General features: G+C 37.5%; 2 protein-coding genes across 2 annotated transcripts; one reads left to right on the top strand and one right to left on the bottom strand.

The window, feature by feature from the left end:
* The first annotated feature begins 46 nt into the window (after positions 1 to 46).
* LOC131780691 (vacuolar protein sorting-associated protein 18 homolog) lies at positions 47 to 18,831 on the top strand. The gene is made up of 31 exons (XM_059097299.2): positions 47 to 146; positions 670 to 743; positions 1,706 to 1,815; positions 2,494 to 2,642; positions 3,255 to 3,339; positions 4,048 to 4,121; positions 4,710 to 4,828; positions 5,324 to 5,409; positions 5,749 to 5,847; positions 6,174 to 6,255; positions 6,373 to 6,459; positions 6,967 to 7,027; positions 7,881 to 7,981; positions 8,316 to 8,376; positions 8,772 to 8,836; positions 9,441 to 9,576; positions 10,040 to 10,186; positions 10,719 to 10,812; positions 10,959 to 11,032; positions 11,419 to 11,577; positions 11,875 to 12,018; positions 12,707 to 12,838; positions 13,171 to 13,292; positions 13,687 to 13,777; positions 13,908 to 13,973; positions 14,198 to 14,253; positions 15,065 to 15,182; positions 15,700 to 15,728; positions 16,187 to 16,277; positions 16,964 to 17,022; positions 17,895 to 18,831. Exons 1-31 carry the CDS (start codon positions 63 to 65, stop codon positions 17,956 to 17,958), a joined length of 2,919 nt encoding a protein of 972 aa, XP_058953282.2. The 5' UTR covers positions 47 to 62; the 3' UTR covers positions 17,959 to 18,831.
* Positions 18,832 to 18,966: 135 nt separating this feature from the next.
* Positions 18,967 to 22,254, bottom strand: LOC131780696 (molybdate-anion transporter-like). Its single transcript, XM_059097304.2, has 2 exons — positions 22,092 to 22,254; positions 18,967 to 21,042 (listed from the first exon to the last, which is right to left on the bottom strand). Exon 2 carries the CDS (start codon positions 21,004 to 21,006, stop codon positions 19,672 to 19,674), a length of 1,335 nt encoding a protein of 444 aa, XP_058953287.1. The 5' UTR covers positions 21,007 to 21,042; positions 22,092 to 22,254; the 3' UTR covers positions 18,967 to 19,671.
* Between the last annotated feature and the right edge of the window lie 719 nt (positions 22,255 to 22,973).

The raw sequence follows: 22,973 nt of genomic DNA, 5'->3' as shown, positions 1-22,973 counted from the left end.
AAAAAAAAAAAAATTCCTGTATCTCCCCTCCCCGGTAGATGTAGTATGGAACCTTCGCTAAGATGGCGTCCATTCTCGATCAGTACATGCAAGCTTCAGCGGGAGAAAACTTGAATCCGTTTCTAGGACCAGACGTTACGGAACCTGTAAGCAAATTTACAATTTTTTCTTATTTCAGGTGTCAGGAGAAGTAAGATAAACACACATTTATGGGTATTTCGAACCAAGTTTTGATTCATGCAGATCTGAACTTCAGTGGTAGTTAACAGCGTTGAAGTTAGTTGCTCTCTATTAAATTTTCAAAGCACTGATAGATTCCATGTTGCCCTGCACCTATTCAGTATTAGACTTCAGATGACATAAAAATGGGGTCTGTCCTCCAATAGATCATGAGTAAGAATCAATCAAAATGCGCCCAATTAATTTAGCTAATATAATATTAAATTACTGTGTACCATAGGTGTCTGCTCAACAAATAGATTTCATGTTGCCGTACATCTTTTCAGTAATATATCACAGATGATGTTGAAATGTGGTACAAGGTGCAGCAAAGTGTGTCACTGATGTCCTTTATAGAACATAAGAAATTCAGGTTATCATAAATTTCGTTTTGGACATAAACTTTAAATGGTATTCATCATGTTTGGTATCTCCATGCTTAAACAACAGATATCAACTGGATACGTAGAAGTTAAGAGTGAAGATGATGTTCCCATTTTTCGGCGACAGAAAATCAACTTCAGGTAAATAGCCATAGACATCAGATCTCTTTGATAACAAGTACGACAGAATAAACATACAAATGAAAACATGGTGTACCATGTAGTTCACAGAAAATTGAAAAGTCTTTTAGAAGGCTGAATTTTTCCCCAATCCCTCCCCTTTAATGCACAACGATTTAGATATTCAGTCTACTGAGCAGAGCCCCCTTAAAATCCCAGCTCCCCTTCCCCCCTCCCCCCAAAGTTTCAAATACAATCAGTAAGTAAGAGTACCTATAATTATAATATACACCAAATTATCTAATGAGTTATTTATTATCCAACTGCACAAATGTCCTCAAATTTCCTTTGGAACAACTCACACAAACTTAGCCTGGAACCTGTTAAATGCAACGACCCAATTAACTTTAAAATATTGTGGAATATTTGTACTCCATTTGCTTGTTAATATTCTACTCTTTCAATGAAGTTGGATAATAATTGAGGTATATGCAAGCTTGCAAATAATTGTCGTCTATAGCTTGGTCACTTCTCAAGCTACTGAGTAGTTTTCATCAGACAAGAAGTAAAACTGGTTGTCAAAAATTGTCTACAGAAGATGACATCAACTCTACATGTTTTTACCTACAGCCACACAGATACAGTATTATTTTATAAAGTGGATCACTATCAAAGAATTTCATTATTTGGCTTCATTAAAACAAATGTTTTTTTGCATCATATACGTGTACCCACATTCAGACTGTCCAACTAGCCAAGAACACGTGTGCCCATCAAATTTGAAATTTGTCACACATTTGTTCAATGATACATGAGCTAAGACATTATGGTCTGTAAGTCAGGCAAAAGTTTTAAATTTCAACCAAACAGTTCTTTACCACGGCTAGTTTTAGATAAATTTTATTGTAATAACTCAAACGTAGCCTTCCCTGAGAGTAATTTTTATGTGACTGATTTATATATCTTGTACGCATTGTTTTCAGACCACCAAGCAATATAGTTGATGTTGTTGTGTGTAACAATATGGTTGCTATAGCACTGAGTAACAATGTGCTGATGAGACTGGATTTGACAAACCCTAGTGAAATAGATAGTAAGTGCCATGAATGAAGAAATGTACTTATTTAAGTTCAGGTTTATATACCATAAGGTCATATGTACATTCACTTTTCATTGACTGTCAAGATGACAGAAGATGAGAATAAAGTTGGTGATTTGTTTTTTCTCTGTTTCTTTAATGGAGAGCAAATTGCATGGCCTGGAATTAACTTTCTGCAAATTTTGTTTTTTCATGAGTAACAGTGTCTTAGTTTTGCAGCAATGAACATTTTGCATGTGTCTGGTTGTACATGGTTGTGCTCTATGTTGAAAAATGGCTGATTGCTCTTTTGAGTTGTGAGATAGCTATTTCTGATAATTTTCCTTAGGTGATAACCAATTTAAACTTGTTTATCAAATGATAAAACGGCCATCAATTAAACCAGGTCAAGGGAAGATATCGTGTTTTGTCAGTGACTTGCAGAATGCTGCACAGTGTTCTGTATTATTTGCCTCGAAGTTATTAAACTTTTGGCTTTGGTTACAATTGATCTACTTACCACCAAAAAATCATGCAACATTGATCAGCACAGAGTAACAATTTTTAAAGCATTAACTGAAGTTGAAACAACTAACATTAAATTCTCATGAGTAGCTGAAAAAAGAAAAGTATGTTGTACTTCTTAGCTCTGGTAGTCTCAGAATTAACTTTTATAAATCAATATTTACGCAGGCGTTGATATCACCAAACGAATGGATGACTCTGTTCATAGAATCTTCATGGATCCAACTGCCAGACATCTTATTGTCTGCATGAAGTCTCAAGAGTCATTCTATTTAGCCAGGAATTCCAAGAAGCCCAAACCATTAGCAAAAATGAAGGTACTGTATGCTTGACTATTACAAAGTAGTAAATATGCCTATTAAGTATCAATAGGTAATAATGTTTCCCACGTTTTGGGGAATTCAGTTACCACAGCCATACAAAGAAAAAAATCCATGATAAAATGAGCCACAATGACTGAGATAGTTTGTGAACAGGGGGGAAAAGTGAGAAGGGCTGGAAGATTCTCCTACCCTACCCTCTCTCCTTACAGGTGGTCTCACTCAAAGCCAGGTCCTTCATGGCCTTTCTGACTGACGCCTTTTGACAGGCTACAATTCAAGCCACTAGTAATTACCTTTGAATGAACATAGGTGTGGTCTAATTGGTAAGAACTGCATCTGAAGGCAGTAGTTAGCCTGGAAAACTCAAATGAAGTGGCATAAAATTGGCTTGGGAGTGCTAAAATCTCAATACTTTCTACAAGGTGATGCAACCTAGCTAACACCATCGTGGGTGAAATGTTGAATTAAAATCATTTGTAGTTACATTAAAAGTGAATGCAGAACATTGCTTAGAGATATCCATCAGGCTTCAAATATACTATATTTTAAGTATAATGTAATTCAGACCAGTTTCTTAAGTTCTTGATATTTTTATGTGGTCTTTAGGGACATCTGATCAATGCCATTGCATGGAATAAATCAAAACTGACTGAGAGTTCTACACAGACAATTCTTCTGGGGACAACCAAAGGTTTGTTTCGTGATGAACGTTTTTGCTAGCAAATTTCAGCAGTGTATTTAAAATGTATTTATGATTGAAAAAATAATAGACTGTGTGTAGGATTATGTGTGAGTACTGTTTGGTGGTCCTATGTGTGTTGTACATAGATTAGACTTTTGGATCAATATCAGTATCTGGGCAACTGCCCACCTACCCCTCCCCAAGCCCAACAACAGTCAATTGATAACAAGCTAGGGTTAATATTGGGTTAGGGGAGGGGTAGGTGGGCGGTTGCTAAGATACTGATATTGATCCAGACTTTTTATCATTTCTGTTCTTTTATTGTCTTAGTTGATTTCATCAATTACTGATTTCCATTTTTTGGCCAGGTGCTCTAGGTTTCTTTTTGATGGCATTCTTGTAAATAAATAACTAAGTGTAGTCTCTCAGCAAATTGTGCTGTTAGTTTGGGAGTCACATGTTGTAGGAGTGGAGTATTTAGAGAATCTAGGAGTTTTCTTTTCTCATTAGCACCTGGAGCTAAGATTAATTTTTTTTTTTTTTTTTTTTTTTTTTTTACCATGAGTGAAATGGCAGCCACTCAGTTTAATAAAGTCATTTCAAATTGAATGAACAAAATCACTCTGGTTAACTGGCAAACTTCGCTGGCTCCACCGGTAACGAAACACTATGTGTCTGTTGCATGTACATTTTACATTTTCTTTTCAATTTTGTCAGGGCTGGTATTTGAAACAGAGTTAGAGCCAGAGGAGAAGTTCTTTCAAGGTGGTTTGGAAAAATTTTGGAAGCAAGTGAGTCAAACTGTGAAAAAAAGCTGTATTTCATTGTATATTATACATTATAAAATATTTCAAATAGTACGCGCACTCTGATTGGCCATAAAACCATTTTACATGAGCGTATGTAAACATGGTTTTCGTTCCTCTTTCATTAGTTATTTTATAAAAGAAATGTAAAATAGTTTCCATGTTTACATAGCCTGATGTAAACACGCGAGAGGTTGGGAGAACACGAGATAAGCTGGAAACCACTCCGCTTTGCGTCGTGGTTTCCTACGCTTATCTCGTGTTCTCCCAACCTCTCGCGTGTTTACATCAGGCTATGTAAACACAGAAACTGTTTTATGTTTCTTCATTACATAGTATACAATCATATATTGTATACATATGTTGTGGTTCAATTTTATCCTTGGTTCAAATTTTCTTTTCTTATGTTTTTGGCTATTGTAATGTATGATAATGAGTTTGAAACAAAGGAAAATAAAATTTGAACCAAGGATAAAATTGAACCATAACATATTACATACATATTATATAATTATTAAGAGAGAGATTTAAATCATACTTTAAAAGCACTTTAAAAATAATCTTGTGTTTCAGTTGTACAATGTGAATTCAATTGGTGGTCCAGAAGAGTCAATTTATGGAATCATGTTTGAGAAGTTTCCTGTGTCTCCAAAATCTGACAGGAAATACTTCGTTATGGTATCAACACTGAGGTACTACTGACATAGCCTAATTATATGAGATCTTTTTGTTAAGACTTTTACAAGCTTGGCTTGTGATGTATCTCTATTTTCAGGGCTTGGAAATTTAAAGGAGAAAGGGAAACAGTAATTGAAATTTTTCCATGGCTTAAACAGTGGTGCTCAGCTCCTGACAACTAAAATTGGTGGAATTTCAGATTTTCACTAGCCCTTATGTGGACTTTTTTACTGGAAAATGGATACAAGCAAGTTCCAGGGTTCAAAACAGTTGGCTTGCTATTTCTTAGCTCTCTGGGAAAACACATAGAGGAACAGGCTAAAACAATTCAGTTCATGACAGTATTTCCATCAACTTAAAGACTTGAGGAGCTGTTTATTTTTTATTAAATGACTTGAGCAAGTTGCGAGTGATATTTAAAAAATTGATATCTGTTCTACATTTAGTAACACTTTGTCATTAATTTCATTAGTGATGCCTCATAATATTCTATTTTCCTTTGCATACAGCCGCCTTTATCAGTTTATTGGTGATGTAACAGTTACAGACTCCCTGGATTTACAGCCACTGTTTGCAGAATATGAGAGCAACCCTGGTAATCATGATTCCTCTGCTACTTGTGATAACTGTTACCCTTTTTTAATATTCCCGTTTTGAGGGAAGAAAGGAGGCTTTTAAATAAAACTTTTCCTGTCCTTTCTGTAAAGATCCCTTCCTTTCATCCTTCTACAATGCCATTCACCTCAAGGTTTTATTTCTTTTTAGCTCTGCTTATTTCTTTTCTTTCTCTTGTTTGTTTTGTTCATTCAGTCAGTAGTCAGTCATCTTTTATTTTTATGTGGCTAGTTTGTTCTTTTGTCCTACCATCTTTATTTTCTATCATCTGTTCTTCTCCCTGGTCCTCATTCACTTTTTTATTGTTTGATTTTTTTAGCACCTTTCCTTGAGATGCCAGGCCATTTGGATTCTAGTGAATTAGCTCTGTTTTACCCCAAGATTAGGGGTCTGCCAAGTTCTTTTGCGTGGCTCACAGGTCTGTTCTCCTTACTTCCATTATTTTAGTGACATAGTGAATTTATTCCCCAACTTATGTACACACCAAATCAGTAAATTTCTAATTGGCCAGTCCTCTTGTTGGCCAGCTTGCTGGCAAGAGAGAGTTAGGCACTGAAAATCAAGAACTTTTTTGTTAAACAGCTGTGAATGGTCTTATAAGCAGCTGTGGTGTAAAGGAAACCCAAACAGGAGGGCCTGCTTTCAGGCAAACAGACAGCAATATGAGATCTTACAGATGGCTATTGACTGCCTGCAACCAACTTTTACTGAAACCCCTGATTATCTTATCTCTCCATCTTCTAGGAAGTGGTGTTTACTTTGGTAAACTAGACTTTGGTCCCCCTGAGTCTTGTGATAATATCACAGCAGAAACAAGACTATTACAGTATCCTTTTAGAACAAATCAATTCACAATTTAGTTACACTTAATGTAATTGTGAACATTCAAAGTATACATTAATTTTGTTAATTTAAAAAACAATTTTTCTCAACTCAACACAAGATATGGGTTTGAGGAAGGAAAGGAGACAACACCTCCTCTATCCATTGGACTGACAGGTTTCCATGCTCTTATGCTGCATAAAGACAAGTATGTAGTTTGTATTTGGACAACAATTTTGTAGGTGTAACTTGGAGAAGCATTTTTTGTTGTCCTGTTGTTCATGACCCAATTGACTTCAGAAAAACCACACGTCTCCCAAAGGGTTGTGGCCTTCAATTAGAAGATAGTTGTAGAGAAAATTTCATCAGAAACTGTTGACCTTAGATATTTTGGGCCATACTCCTGAAGCTGTTAAAACTTTGGTTGTCAAAGCAAGTATAGACAGTGTCAGTGGTAAAAAACTGGTCATGGAGCAACTTGTTGCATTTTATGACAATTCCCAGTGTTTATGGTCTGTCTTTGAAATTAAATTTAGATAGATATGTGCATAAAATATTGCATGTAATGGCACTATTCATGTATTTTCTTGTTCTTTTTTTTTCTTTTGTTAGTGTTTGAAGCTCAATTTGTCATTCTGACTAGCAAGACAGATGCACCTTTAATTGTCAATGCCATAGTCATGCTTAGGTGAAATCTGTTTGGCTTTTTCACTAGGTTTCAGGCAGTATCACTTCTCAGTGAACAAGTTGTGTTTGAAGATCAGTTTCCACCTCGGGTTGGTATTAGATTTTTAATTTGGACCAAAAATGAAAGTGAGAGGATATATCAAAATGAATAACAGTTTTTAAAGTGACTTTTAGAGCTCTCAGTAAGAGCTGGTAGCTGGCTTCAACTATTGGCTTGTCTGCTATTATCAGGCAAGTACTTTTGCCTCATTTCTGTTGAAAAATCATATAATTATTGAAATACCATGAAAGAAATTTGTAGTGAAGCCAAATTTTTTCAAATTTTTGGTGGAATTGAATGCACAATTTACGTGGTCAAAATTTGCTGATTTGTGCAATGCACATTTTAACTGGAGTGAACAATAACAATTATTGTTCACTGCTAGCCTGCAGAGTAGGGTTAATTTTGGCAAGTGAGTGCTCAGTGTTATCTTGGGGAAAATTAGAGTTGCCATCTGATTTTTACAGAAGCAGAATGCTAGGAAGGGAAAGAAATTTGTATCAGTGGGTGAGCAAGGGTCAAAAAGAAGGAGAGGGATCAGGGGGTGGGGCAATGGATAGATCTCCCCTCTACTAACTATGATCTCACCTTTGCCAACCCCCTTCCCCCCACCATCCACTCTAACCCTAAATCAAATATGACCAGTTGAGTAAAAGATTGCAAGCTTCTTAAAGTCAACTCGCCCCTATAGGATGCCTGCACTGCAGGCTAAATGGCTCCTAGTCTTGCTTTTGATCTGTTGAAACAACATGGCATCCATAAATGATGACCTGGCTGCACACTATTTCTTATTTCCTCTTTACTTTCAAACTTATTGACAGCACTGCACCTTGTACCTGCACAAAAATTCATGAAATGCACACAGCTGCAATGTGACTGTGCCTGTTGATTATTTTTTTTAGTATGGTGCAATGAGAGGACTCTTTATTGATACAGTGAAGAAGACTTTGTGGATATTCTCAGATTCAGCAATTTTTCAGTATCATGTTACAAGAGAGAGCAGGTAACAATCACTTTCCCCAGTGACCATTTTTAACCATTATTGGATAAAATGAAAGTCAGACCACTCATTTAGCAGCAGTATTTTTAACCCCTTCACTCTTAAGAGTGACCAGTATCTAATTTCTCCTTACAATATCACCCCCTGAATCACACATGAAAGTCAAAAGAATGAAGGAAATGTTCACCAAATTAAAAAACCCAAGAATGTTAAGACTAATTCTCCCTGACAGCACCTTAGGAGTTCTATAGAGACCAGTAAGGAGATTATACATACCGATGTTAGAGTAAATACAGTTTTAATGCAACAATCTAAACACCTTCATCTTTTTTTGTAGGGATGTCTGGAAAATGTACCTTGAAAGGGGAGAATTTGAGTTGGCCAAGGAGTATTGCAGGGTAATGTTAAACATGGTTACTGTATTGGTGGTTCAAAATGGTTTTGTCTTTAGTGCTGATGCTATTTGTGAAAATTAGTGTTCCATGTGGGACAACTTGTAATTGGACATTCTGATAGGATAGCGATCTTGTCATGTATCCAGGCTGGAGAATACGTTTAAAACTTTGCCCAGTGTTGTATTAAATGTGAAAGTATGTTACTTGATCAGGTTACTCCAATTTTTGGTGCATGTTATGTTACATGTTATGTTGTTTTTTTTTTTAATAAATTACAAATTACCTGCTTACAATTTTGACCTTGGATTCATTTTTGTTATATAACAAATTAAAAGTGAAAGATTTTTTATGTAGCTTATAAAGACAATACAAACGTAATTAGTTACTTTCGCCACCAGGATAATCCAGCAAATTTGGATAAAGTGTTAACTAAACAAGCTGAGGAACTATTTGAAAGCAAGAGGTATACACAGTTAATTTAAGGAACTTGCTTCTCCTTCTTGTTATTCAGCTGTAACAGTTCACCAAGGGAAATGCAGGCTAAACTTCAGAATACCCCGCAACTTTGGTCCGCCTCACTTACATGTGTCGGGAGGCTTTGGAGATCGAGGCATAACACAATAGACGCTATTCTTATTCAATGACATGTAAATGAGTTGCGGGGTATTCTGAAGTGTATATCCGAAATGCAAATCGTATCAAGAAAAATCTTGACTTTACCCTATAAAATGGTATTTTCCAGACTCTGCATGAACTATCCACTGTGTATTTTTATAAGCGCATTTCTCCGTCTGCGGAACTAAAGATTTGATATGAGTCAAAGAGAGGTTTGCGAGAGGTCTGGCACTGATAATGATTGGTGCCAGGCCCCTTGCAGAGCTCTCGCCGCGGGCTAAGAAGCGTTCTTGCCGAGGTGCCACTAACAACGACCTGCTCTGTCTTATGTGTTGAGTGGTGTAGTGATCGAATAATGTAAAGCTATTGTTTTCTTATTTGAATCGGGAAATGTCTGAGTGACTGATGGACATATTATATATTTTTTACACTTTCCCTTGTGTCTTATTTAGTTACGCCAATGCTGCCAGATGCTATGCCCAAACTCAAGTATCATTTGAGGAGGTTGCCTTAAAGTTTATTCAAGTTGAGGAGAGCCAGGCACTCAGGATGTTTCTTTTAAAAAAGCTAGATAGTATGAAATACCAGGTAAATTAAATCAAATTACTGACAGAGTTCATTGCAGGTCTTGGTAGATAATTCAAGAGAAGTGAGTTTTGTATGGTAGCAGAATGGATGTAGTGCTTTTGATCAATTAAAAAGCTTCTACTAACAGAGGATACATGCTCTTTTTGCTAACAAATTGAAAAGGAACTGTAGCTACAGATACGGTAGTATGAAACTAACTGTTATGATACGTGGAACCAGAGTATAGATGCACCTCTGTAATAATTTTATGAAGGGTACAAGGTGTAACTGGAGGTTCCGCTTTTACCATTCGCCCCTCACATAATTTCAACTCGTTCCCTTACGGCAAAAAGTATGCTGTTGAAACCGCAATATATTTCGAGAAGAGAGAGATGTGGATATTAGAAAGGTTTTTCCTTTTTTTGTCTTTTAAACAGTATTTCGTTTTTTTTTTTTTAATTTTGTGTTTGGTTTTGTTTTGAAGGACAAGACACAAATGACTATGCTGATAATGTGGCTGATCGAATTGTATTTGAACGACTTGGGAGGTTTAAAGGAAGAAAACGCTAAACTAAAGTACGAAGGCTTACAGGAAGAATTCAGGAAGTTCCTTGCTCAAACCAAAGTAAAGGTGGGTGAAAAGAGCATCTGAGCCGATTAAAACAGACAGTGGCTTGTATGGTAAACCTCACATACGAGACTCTTCATCAAAATAACTCACCTTGTTCTAAACCGACTGAAACCGATCTTATTCGACAAGCTTTAGGTGGCTACCGAAGCGAATGCCCCCCCCCCCCCCCCCGAAAGAAAAAACAAAAACAAAAAAACAAGCTGGGCCGTCAAGCTATGAAATCCAACGGTAATTCTTCTCTTAGATGAATGATAATTCATTGTGGACTATCCCCCTCCTAAGTATTTGATCAGGTTTCTCTGGTAGTCCTCTGATTGGTCAATGCATGTATGTACCAGTGGGTGTAATAAGGCACTGTAAGAGTAGAGCATCTTAAGGATATCATGATTCTGGCAGGCCAGAGTTCAACCGCGGACCTGCTGATTCTGATTCTACTGTATCCTTTACAGTGGCCACTCTGGGAAATAATCAAAATACAGATACATTAAAACTTGTAAATCGAGTTATAATCAATTTCAATGATTTATTTCAGACATGTCTCGATCAAAACAGGAAGACAGCCTATGATTTGATCTCTAGTCATGGAGATGTAGAGAACTTAATATTTTTTGCCATGTTTATGCAAGGTACGTCTTTCTAGATTTAAACTGAAAAGTTACGGCGGCTGCAACTGATATTTAACGATTCCCATTAATAGGGAAATTTTACAAGAAAGCAATAAAATGTTGATTAAAAGTTTTCATAAATTGTAAATTTTTTGTTTTTGTTGTAGATTTTGAGCATGTTATCAGTCATCATATTCAGCATGATGACTTTATGGCTGCATTGGATGTCCTCACTAAACAGGTTGGAAAACTGCTCTGTGGTCCATAAGAATTTTACCTGGATCCTTTGTTTAAAAAGATGTTATCCTAAACATGCATTGTAGACGTCTTAGAAGGGAGCACGAGTTAATGTCAGATCGATTAGCCGCCATGTTTGGTCTCGCGCTTAGCTCATTAGAAGAAAACATGTTTTCTTTCTCCAATCGCTACCTCCCCGTTATAGAATATGAGATGTGACCGCAAATATGGCGAAAAAAAACTGAATTTCTTCACGAAAATTACACACATACTCCTTAAGCTACTTTTATGTTATATTTTACTGCACATGCAACTTTACGAGATTAGGCTGAAGGTTGTACATGTATTCGTAAACGGACAGACATTTTTGATACTTTTTTGTTTCTCTAGACAGATACGGAGCTTTATTACAAGTTCTCTCCTGTGCTAATGCAGCACATTCCGCGGCAAACGGTAAATGCCTGGACTGAACAGAAAAAGAAGAAGCTGGATCCACGCCGACTGATTCCTGCGCTGGTTCACTATCACCAACAAGGGAAGTCAACTCAGGTATGAATTGAATGCATTATTGAAGCCCACCACACTCGGTGAAGCACCACAACCACGATTTCACCGCGGCTGACCCCAAGTCCAAGGAGCGTTACGAGTGTCAGCCTTTCGTCAAAGCGAATGATTCGCTCTGACGAAGGGCTAACGTCAGCTTTAGATAGTTTTCACGGGGGCCAACTAACGTCATTATCTCAGCTGATAAAACCAGATTATTTATCGACGCAGCACCACAGCTCCTTTAGAAACTTACCCTGTCTAGATTTATGATGTTTGTTCACCCCGTTGATTTTGACACAGACCGAGGAGGCCATCCGCTACTTGGAGTTCTGCATAGAGAGACTCGGAAACAGAGACCAGGCTATTCACAATTATTTGCTGTCGTTATACATTGAACAAGAAGATGATGAGTCATTATTACGATACCTGCAAATGCAAGGACAGGTTTGATACTAAAAGGCTCGGCAAGAAAATTCCTTACGGTTTTTCTGCTCATTTTACACCTGCTCAGAATTAGCTGAAGTCTTTGTCATTCGTACGAATTAATTAAGTTTCTTCCACATGCATTTTACCCCTCACCATCTCTGTGAAATACTAATTGAACGCTTTCATATAGCAGTGTACTCTGAGCCAACACTGTTCGTTTTGCAAACTAGTTCATTGATTTTGGTTATGTTTTGTTGGTTTTTATGCTTTGTGCAACCAAATGTGCTGAAAGGATATGTTTTTTAGCTGATGCTTAGGCGTTGTTTCATGATGCAGATTTAATTTCTTTTTTTTTTCAAACAAATGCATCGTATATGCCAAAACCTAAGGACAAGCTAGTACCACCAATTACAGTGAGGAACGCGACTTCCTGAGGAAACTCCATTTTTTCCGAGGTTATCTGCAGAAAACGAAATGAATCAAAGGATAAACAAATTTATTAGTAGACAAATGAGACTTGAGAATTTTCACTGTTTCCTTGTAAATGTAAGCCATTTTCCATGAATTAATGACCTGAAAAACCAAGGAGTCTTTTATCGCCGAGATTTTGTAACAATTACTATCGTCTTTTCTTCCCTTGTTTGTTGTTGCCTTTGTTTTTCTTCGATCCCACCAAACCCATGTGTAACGATCCCTGTCTCTTTAGGATCCAGAAGAAGTTTGCTATGACATGAAGTACGCCTTGAGACTGTGTTCAGAACATGACAAACAGAAAGCCTGTGTTCACATCTACAGTACCATGGGACTCTTTGAAGAAGCGGTTGATTTGTCTTTAAAGGTAATTAGAATCCAACCATATTTTACTCTAACTCTATACAAGACGCTTAAACCCTTTGCCCCCATGAGTGACTAGCATCTAGCATCTAATTTCTCCTTAAATACAATATTTACCTCCTGAATCAAACATCAATGGTCACGAGAATAAAGGAAATAACTACCAAGTTTAGAAGCCCTTGATTGTTAAACAACTTCTCCTTCTAAGCACCATAGGGATTGTTTAGAGATGAGTAAGGAAAATATACGAATTGATGTTGTGTACTTTGTGAACGAACTTGGTGTATGACGACCTTTTTTGGGCTCACACTGTTATGCTAAATGTATTTTTTAAAGGTCGATGTAGATCTTGCGAAGATTCAAGCCCAGAAGCCGCCGGAGGACGACGAAGTGTTGAGGAAAAAACTCTGGCTTAGAATTGCGCGACATGTGGTGGAAGAAGAAGGAGATGTGAAAAAGTAAATATACAGCGCATCACCTGTTAACTGAGTACTGCTAGATGGCTTGAATTTTAACATCTTCTACCAAACTTCAATGATCCAACGTTTGAATTTTTACGAGGGGAAAAGCACCTATACTTTTCTATTTTTTTCTGTTTATGCTTGAATCCTGCTTGAAGGAAAATAACAAACATCATGTTTTTTTGTTAAATGTTTATACTTCTAAAGAGAAATATCGATTACTCTTGTTAGCATAGAGCTATTCTCAACTGAGCATCGAACGTAATCAAGTACTGTATACTACTACCTCAGCAATGTGATGAAGTATTTAAGTTGTTTGAATCGTAAAAACTGATGTTTTATCTGTGATTGCCATTCTCACATCAATGTTGTTGTTGTTTTGTTTTTGTAGGGCAATGGAGTTTTTGAACCAAAGTGAACTTCTAAAAATTGAAGATATCCTTCCATTTTTCCAGGATTTTGTTACCATTGATCATTTCAAGGTAATATTTCTTTATTTTACTTAAAATGCGCAAAATAACACTTGGCAAAGCCATTTTCCCTTTCTTCGATTTTCTTTGGTCAAACAATGGTAATGTAGTTCACATACTTGAAATTTGTTTTTCATTTTAGGATGCTATTTGCTCGTCACTTCATGAATACAATCAACACATTGAAGAACTAAAAAGCGAAATGCAAGTAAGTGAGAGAATTATTCTTGTTAACTGGTTAAGCGCCTACTCTCAAAGTCTCATGTAACTGTTTCAACCACAACAAAGCACGATGCAGCACATCTTCTGCCTTTCGTTCATCTAAACCTTTTATCTCCCCAGAATAGCATGCCGGGACAATGGGGGTTATTTATGTTATTCTGAATGCGCACTTCTCAGAGGAAAGTTTTCATATTTAATTTCTTTTATTAGGAAGCTACAGAAAGTGCCAAAACGATACGAGGAGACATCCATGAAATGAGAAATAAGTGAGTTAAATTAACGTAGTGCATTAAGTAGCCCTAAAAATGTTACAGGGGTTTTTAATCTATTAACTTTGCCATCAGCGGATGCCACTGGTAAAATGGGCGGCTGTGTCCAAAAAGTGGCCATAAGGCGAAACCCAAGCACGAGAGCCTGCTCGATGGTAGTAAGAGGTCTTAACCCTTTAACCCTTAAGAGTGATTGGCATCTAATTTCTCCTTACAAGATCACCCCTGAATAAAGCATTAAGGTCATGAGAATAAGGGAAATGATCAACAACTTATGAAGCTCTTGATTGTTAAACAAATTCTTCTTTTCAGAACCTTAAGAAAGGTATCGAGAAAGTATGGAGAATATGCATACTGATGTTAGGATGTAAAGGGTTAAAGGCGGCAATAGACTGCTGGTAACCTACCTGTGTCGAAACCTCTATTTAGGAAAGAAGTTAGTTATTTGGTGATCATTGTCATGGGCTAAGAAATGAAGTAACCAAGCAAGCTTAATCGGAGAGCTGTTTTCTTTATACCAAAACGCTACACCCAAGGATTTGGATTTCTTGCCGGGAATTTCGTTCTGTTTCTGCTGTCTTCAAGGCGTGCAGTTTCATTTCGTTGGGCCACCATTGTTCTGAAATCACTCGTGAATTTAATTTTTCCTCCGTGTAAACTGCATTTCCTTAAATTGATGTCTGTATTACGTCAATGTTCCGGGGCTTTGTTCTGTTAATAATCCGTACTCACTGCAGCTTCAAGGTCGTATTGCCATTGATGTAGTTTCTAACCCATTTTTTTCATTCTTTTTCGCTGGACATTTCAGATACAGGGTTGTACCAGCTCAAGAGAAGTGTTCGATATGCCTATATCCACTGCTTACAAGAGGCTTCTATGTGTTTCCCTGTCATCATTCCTTCCATTCAGATTGTCTCAAGAATGAGGTGTGTACTTGATCTTACAATGCTAACTTTAGGGCAATTTTCAATTGAGTGTCGAATGTAGTCCGGATTGCCTTGGCTTTGCTTTACTCCGTTCAACGATTGGTTCAGAAAACCAGCGCGATGCTCTAAACCAATCAGATGCCAAACGAAAACCGATCGTGATTTGATCGCCCGCGTTTTCCCGCACTTTTGGTTGTTTTTTTGTTTTTACCTTGAGTCTTCATTGGCCAATGATAACGTAAATATTTGATTGACTATTGTGATTACTTTGGGTTTCGTTTTTCAGTGTTGCACATTTATTGTTAATATAAATTTGTCCCTGTTAATTCTGAGGAAACATTGTTGACTAATTCATCGTGTGGCGAACCAGACATTCACCCTATGTTAGGGAATTGACCAGATTTGTAGATGCAACAATTTGACACAACATAAATATAGCAATCAACATTACTTGCCCTTTGATGTTATCATTTATTTTGTGTTAATGATTCTATCTGACTTTCACCTCTTGTTGCAGATTTTACCACATCTTAAAGAAAAACAGAGGTACGACAATTTTAGCTCACAAGACATATGTAAAACTAAATTATAGTTCGTCCCATAGTTAGTTCCTAACCCCCTGCCGATTCTAAAACGCTCAGTAACGTGTTGAGGGTTCTCTTTCTTCCCCTCGAGCTCCTTGATAAGAAGCACATGCGCACAGAATGGTCGCAAGGGGATTATAGCAGGCATCAATTGACGTCAGTATTTTCAAAATGCACTGTTTTTTAGTCATTCACAGAATACCTCAAAGGAGGTGTTTTGAAATTTCTCCTCTTTGGGAAAAGCCTGTTTGATATGGAGAGCAGGCCAAACTGGAGAATAAATGATAAATTTACTGATATATTCAGATTAGAGAATGATCGAGGTAAACTTAAAATGTTATCAAAGAGCAAGTATATTTGTCGCCACCTAATCCAGGACTTTATCGTTAAGTTAAAGATAAATGTTTACTTATCTTTCAGGGCTAAGGTTCAAGACCTATTTAACCAGCTCTACGCGACGTCAAGAACTGATTCATCCTCGGTTTCATCGACCTCACGAGAAACTCTCAAGGTATTTTGAAATTGTGAGAGTCATTGTAAAGAACTTGGTCCGGTTTGCTACTGTCAGGTCATCGAGGAAAGTGCGTGCACTATCATTAGAACGCCTTGCAATCAGTGAGTTATATAGTCCAGCAAGGGCGCTTACCCTTTCGCTTACAAGATCTCAAAGGAAATTTACATTTTGCCTTTCTATAAATCAGAATACTCTTAATTACTCTTTAGTGTTTTCCTTTCTTTTTGGCGATGGGGTGGGGAGGGGAGTCTTTCCTACAAAATAAAGTAACACCCTGTTAGGCTAGGCTACATCTCCCCTCAATTCTCTTAGCCGTTCTGCATGACATTGGTAATGGTTTAAAAGGAAATAACTTGTTGGTCTCTCTTGGGATAAAATGTTGACTCAAGTGTTAACCAGTAGTACGAAACTCACTGAAACATAGCAAGTTACCGCTGTATGGCGTTGGAAAACTCGTTGCTGGTTGTGGCGTTAATGTGATATCGTTGTTAGTAGTGCAAGTACCACCAAATACTAAAATTAAAAGCAAAAGAAAGAGAAAAAAACAGACAAATCAACTAAACCGAACAAACAGACAAACAAAACTTTGTGTTTCAGGAGAACATAATAGATTATACTTGCTCTGGTACCTCGAAGGCTTGAAATCGTAGAAAATTGCCGTTTGATATACTCATTTTTCTTAGAATGAGCTGGATGACCTGATCGCATCAGAATGTCCTTTCTGTGGGGAAATTATGATCAGGTAGGAACATTATATAACTCCCAATTACAACAATGGAAGATATCACGAGGAGCAATTAAAAACTCGGATTAATGGCAAGCAAATTTCCCAAGCGCGGGAAGACGCGTGACCTAGTCGCAACTGGTTTCAGTTTTGAATTTGATTGGTTGACCTAGTGGCGCGAGTCATGTGGACCAATCATATAACGATTTAAAGCAAATCCAAAGCAGTCCTAATAGCGCTTGATTTTGGTGATGCTGTATCTTAACTGAGTAATTCGTTGCGAGGTAGACCTACTTATTCAGTTTAGCGAGAAATCAAACCACGCAGGTAATGTGTCACAGCAAGAAATACAGGGTCTGATTATTTAAACGAAGCTAAGTTGATGTTCGACAGAATCACCTTCTAGACTTTCTTCAATTCAGCTAAACGTTTCATTTGAACGTTTATTGTAGTAAGCCAGGTTTAACACGTTATAAAAACCATTTATTTTCTTCAAACAACCTAGTTATAAAGGTATCTCAAGGTTTAAAAACCGCGCATATCTAAAAGCGGAGTTCACGTTACTGTTTGAACTTCGCGACAGCAAATGCAGTCATTTTCAATTGAGTGTCGAATTTTTCGGGACTACCTTGATTTTGCGTTACGTTTATCTGTGATTGGTTTAGAAAACCCACGCCATCCTTTCGGCCAATTAGATGCAAAACGAAAACCATTTGTGAATTGGTCAGCCGCGTTTTCCCGCGCTTTTTGAGGTTTTTTATTTGAATTTTTACTGGCTGATGACGACGGTAACCTTTTGTTCTGATTGGTTCTTGTGATAATGTCGCTTATGCTTACCTCCATTGAAACTCCTACAACACTGACTTTCATTCTCTTATTGTCTTCATCAGATCTGTGGATCAACCCTTTATCTCACCAGACGAATATGAAAGTGTATTGGAAAGCTGGCAGTGATTTTTAACCATAGAATTATTTATGGCATATCTTCTTTAAGAGCAGAATTTATTTCATCCAACCTCCTTACCCGCTGTTATCACATTTGCTTGGCTGACATATCATTGTGTGAAATAAAGACATGGCAGCGCGAGGAATCGTACCCCAGCTGGTTGGTGCTTTTGAACTAAGCTCCCAGCTATGCACGGTGTTGACATCCACTTGTAAGAACCTTTGTCAAAGCTTCGAGATGCTATTGCTCAACACTCCCTTTCTTGAGTACGGCGTGGATAAGATTATAGTAATTTGAATCAGATGAAAACGAATTCAGTCAAAGACAAGAGTTTTGTAATACAATTTAGACAAAATAAAAATTAATTTCTAAGAAAGAATAAGCATGCAATGCAATGTTTTGATTGCTGCTCAGACCTACTTTCGTTTTGAAACAAGAATGTTGCCCATCACCCCCTCAACTCCAAGCCCATTCATTCCTTCGCCCCACCCTGGGAAATCTACAGTTTTAAGAATGCTCTCAATGCCCCATACTGAAGCAAAACCCATTGACCCTTAAGAGTGACCAGCATCTAATTTCTCCTTACAATATCACCCCTGAATCATATATTGGTCAGGAGAATAAAGGAAATGATCACCAACTGAAGAAGTTCTTGAATCTTAAACTAGAGGAATACAAGTAGTTCTTAATCAAATTCTATACAAGATGCTTCAACCATTTAACCCCTTTGAGTGACTAGCATCTACTTTCTGAATCAAACATCAATGTCACAAGATTAAAGGAAATGATCATCAAAGAAGCCCTTGATTTTAAAACTATTTCTCTTTGTCATGTCCTTGGGAAATGTATGAAGAACAGTATGGAGAATTTAAGCACTGATGTTAGAGTGTAAAGGTTAAGTGAGTGTCGATCAGAAAGGTCGGATTTTGTTGGAATGTTAAAAGTCTGATGTGTGGGGAAACAACAGATGAAACTGTTATTTGTATGTTTGATAGAAAAATTGCAACAGATTTTTCCAACTGATTTATTTTAATTAAATAATGAAAGTTAATTAATGACAGAGAGGTAACTGTACACTGCAACTAGCATATCTAATCTAGGCAGTGTAGAGTTTATATATAAATACAACTTAAAATTATAATAAATATGGGAAAACATGAACATGTATATCTGCTAGAAAATTAATACAAAAAGAGAGGAAAAGATCATTACATACAAAAGAAAGAAATTAACTAAGATCAATTACTTAGCTTTCTTGGCTTTCTTGGTCACTATGACATATCATACACAGCCATAACAATTTTTGATTGATCACCTTTCAAGTTTTAGCTCAAGTCAAGTTCTGATGATGATATCTAATCACCACATGTTATGCTTTAATTATTTTTCTTTAGGGGGGGGAAAGCTATGGTTGGGGGAACTTCTTAGGGAGGGGGACCTCTCTTGAGAAAGGCCATAGTTAAGAGGGTGAACTTACAGTAACGAACACTACCTTGTCCTGAATCTTACACATACTGTCATGTGTTAAAAATTTTTCTTCAAGTTCAATGAAAATAAATATGGTCACTTAAGCGTGTAAAATGTTTCTACATCAAACTGAAGTGAGGTTAGTGACTTACAGCCACACAATTTTCTTAGTCAACCCCTTTCCTTCATGTTGTGACCTAAAAATGAAGATCACATCTTCCAAAGGCAAGATATATCTGATTAGATGTAGTTCTTCAAAGTCCTTCTTCCATGTCATGGACAAGTTTCAAATTTTCATCATTTCTTGACAGGACGGAGAGTCTTACAGCAGCAATACCTGCCACAGCCAACAATAATGAACAAAGGGCAAATATTGCAGATATACCATGACTGCTATGAGTGTCATGAAGTACCATCAAAACAATTGCAGCAATAGCATTCAGCGGTACTCTGAACCAGTTTATAATACCAGCATGATGGGCCTCAGGTAGAATCCTTTGTCTCAACCAACCCATTGCTGGGAAGTACAGTCCACAAGCTAGTTCCAAGATAATAAACAGAATAAATGATGTACTCGGATGCAAGGCATTGGAAAAAACTGCACCAATATTTGCCCCAGATGCTACAATAACAGTTAAAATCACAACATTGGCTGGGTTTATACCTAGTTTGACGGTAAAATTGAACAGAAAGCCTCCTAGAGTAACACACAACATGAAACATGAAAAGATGATTCCCAGAGGAGGATACAAATGCCCTCTGTCCAAAACAGGAGTCCACAAAAAAACAAATATGTACATGGCACTCTCAAAAAGTGAGGTAACAATGCCAATAGACATGACTTTGTTGTTTGTTACAATATGTCTTAGGCTCTCAATACATGGTTGAATGACTTTGTTATTTTTTCCTCCATAGTTTTCATCCCAAGTAAATTGGATCAAAATCCCAGTTGCAATAAGAAATGGTATGGCAAGGACAAATGGGGCTACTGGTCCAAAAGGCATCCATTCAGCTACGGTGTTGGCTAAAATCCCAGCTACTACAGAGATGATGCTGTTGTAGAGTGTTGCTTTGGCAAATGTTGCAGAAACCCACTCACTAGGAAAATTATGGGTCTGTGTGTGTTCATACAAATACCATGCATCAAAAGCTGTGAATAACAAGGAAGTAGAGATTCCACCCAAAATTCTTCCAAGGATTAGAATACCATAGTTTCTTGACAGCTTCGTCAGGCAGCACAATGAGTACAGTAATGTGAAAACTACACAAGCCTTTTTACGGCCAAACACACTTGCAAAGTATCCACTAGAAGTTCCAAACACAACACTTGAGGCAAAGCCACACACATAAATTATGGCAATTTGCGTGTCAATGAAGCCGTAGTGACTGTAGAGTTTGTAAAGGTACGGTCCCTGGAGCCATTCAGCCATTAGTGCTAGGAAGTAAACTCTGAAGTAGCTGTTTTGGAATGAGACAAAGTTGGGGTTCACTATCATCGTGTCATCCCTTTGACCTGTTTTGCACCAAAAGTGGAAAATACCACAAAGTGCGGAAAGAACACCAAACGAGATGTATGCAATCACAAGCATATTTCTGTGGATCACAAATTTCTTTCTTGAAGGTTTCTACAAAGAAAAAGAACATATATAGGTCTAACAATGCATTTTTAAATAAACTTGAACACTCAAAAGTCTCTCATAAAAATATCAAGTAAGGGACAGACTAATAGCAAAGTAAGAGGAGAAAATCAAGCAAGCAAAGATGCCCTACAAATTTAACTGGGCCAGACCTGAAGAAATTATATCAGTATGAATGCATCTAAAAATCATGAACTCTGTGCTAAAGCAAAGGAAACAATTTAAATTTTGCAACTGATTGTGAGTTAAATTCGGTGAAACAACAGACCTTTCCTGAGCAAAGACCTTGCAATATCATTTAAGGTATTCTTTACATCAGTAAAAGTGAAATGTCTGGAAAAGAACCTTGGCATAGAATAATGAGGGCAGACAGAGCTAAAATCAGAGAGAAGTGGAGAGGAACAGAATACTTGCCATTGGGGCTTTGATGCAAATTATAGTAACTTTCTAAACAGTAGCCCATCCTCGGAGACCCAGGGGCTGTGAGTCGATTTCAGGTCAAGTCGGGCTCTTCCACCCTGACTCAAAATCGACTCACAGCCCCTGGGTCTCCAAGGATGAACAGTAGCCTAGATTTGATAAATATCTAATGATGTATGGGGAAAGGAGCTTATTAGAAACTTGAAAATCTAAATAAGGAGCTTTGTAGAGGGGAGGTTGGTGGAGATCATCGGTATGTTACATTTTTAACATTGATCAGATCGATGCTATATTGTCATGATTGATTCCCTGAATCGAAAAGTACACGTATCATTTAAGATAATTATGCTACACTGTAATGAGAGTTATGTATTCGATCGAACATTGATTTTGAAAGGATGTTTGCGTTGCCGAACTCTGAGTGATTGAGTATCTTTCTTTACAAAATTGCTTCTTAGTAGCTCAGCTTAATTGACCGAAGGGACAGAGGAAATGAAATTTCTGTCATGTACAAAAAATACGGTTAAATTGATTTCTCTTCAGGCCACATGCCACGTCAAGCTTACAGCCAGAACAACAACAATGTATAGATAAAAGAATCAAAAGAACGAGTGTACCTTTGCCTTGGCTGTGTTGTTTTAGAAAATTGCTGTAGGGTTAGGAAATACTTTTAAAGAGCAAAGGATCTATGCCACGTTGAAAACTTGTGCAATTATAACGTTCGCCGACAGCCGTTGTTCCATCCCCAGCCGACTTCTATGCCATAACTTTCTGAGCCTGCTTACGAGCTTCGACTTCCGAAAATTAGTCGCGAGCTGGCCGGAAGTCACGATAGTAAATTCGTCGAGACTTCGGAAACGTCATCTCCGGTGTCACAGTGATATGTGTACCCCCGTGATATGTGTACCCCCGCACACATATCACTAGTGATATGTGTACCCCCTCCAAGATGGCGGCCAGTGATATGTGTATCCCCCACCCCCCTCCCCTCCAAAAAATAAATAATTACGGCTAACTTGTGTTAATGGACGCAAATCGTTCACTGAACCATCTTCCACAATCAGAACTGTAAAGACACGACTCGCGAGTCCGACAGTTCTTATGGGCCAGTAGCAAACATCAAACAATCTATTGGAAATATAAAGGAATCGAAATTGTCATTTAAACAAAAATATATCTTAGGGATTCACATATCACTGGTGACTACAATCGTATCGGCTTTGTCGCCTGTCTAGCACTGAAATTACTTGCTACTAGCTCCTTTACTGGCTAGTACGTAAGTGCATGAAATATTTCACCAACTGACAGCAATTTTTATTGATTCCCAATCATATGTGTCATTGACAAATTTAAAAAGTACACAGACGACATCGTACTAGCCAGGGGATACGTATATCACTGAGATCTCTCGTTCAGTGATATGTGTATCCTCAACATATCTCGGGGTTACGCATATCGCGGAAATCGTAGTAAGTGATATGTGTATCCCTTGGTAAAGC

This window comes from Pocillopora verrucosa, chromosome 3 (assembly GCF_036669915.1).
Source record: "Pocillopora verrucosa isolate sample1 chromosome 3, ASM3666991v2, whole genome shotgun sequence".
In the NCBI taxonomy this organism is placed as follows: Eukaryota; Metazoa; Cnidaria; class Anthozoa; order Scleractinia; family Pocilloporidae; genus Pocillopora; species Pocillopora verrucosa.
The sequence above is the reverse complement of the archived record's forward strand: the minus strand, read 5'-3'. Positions and strand labels throughout refer to the sequence as shown.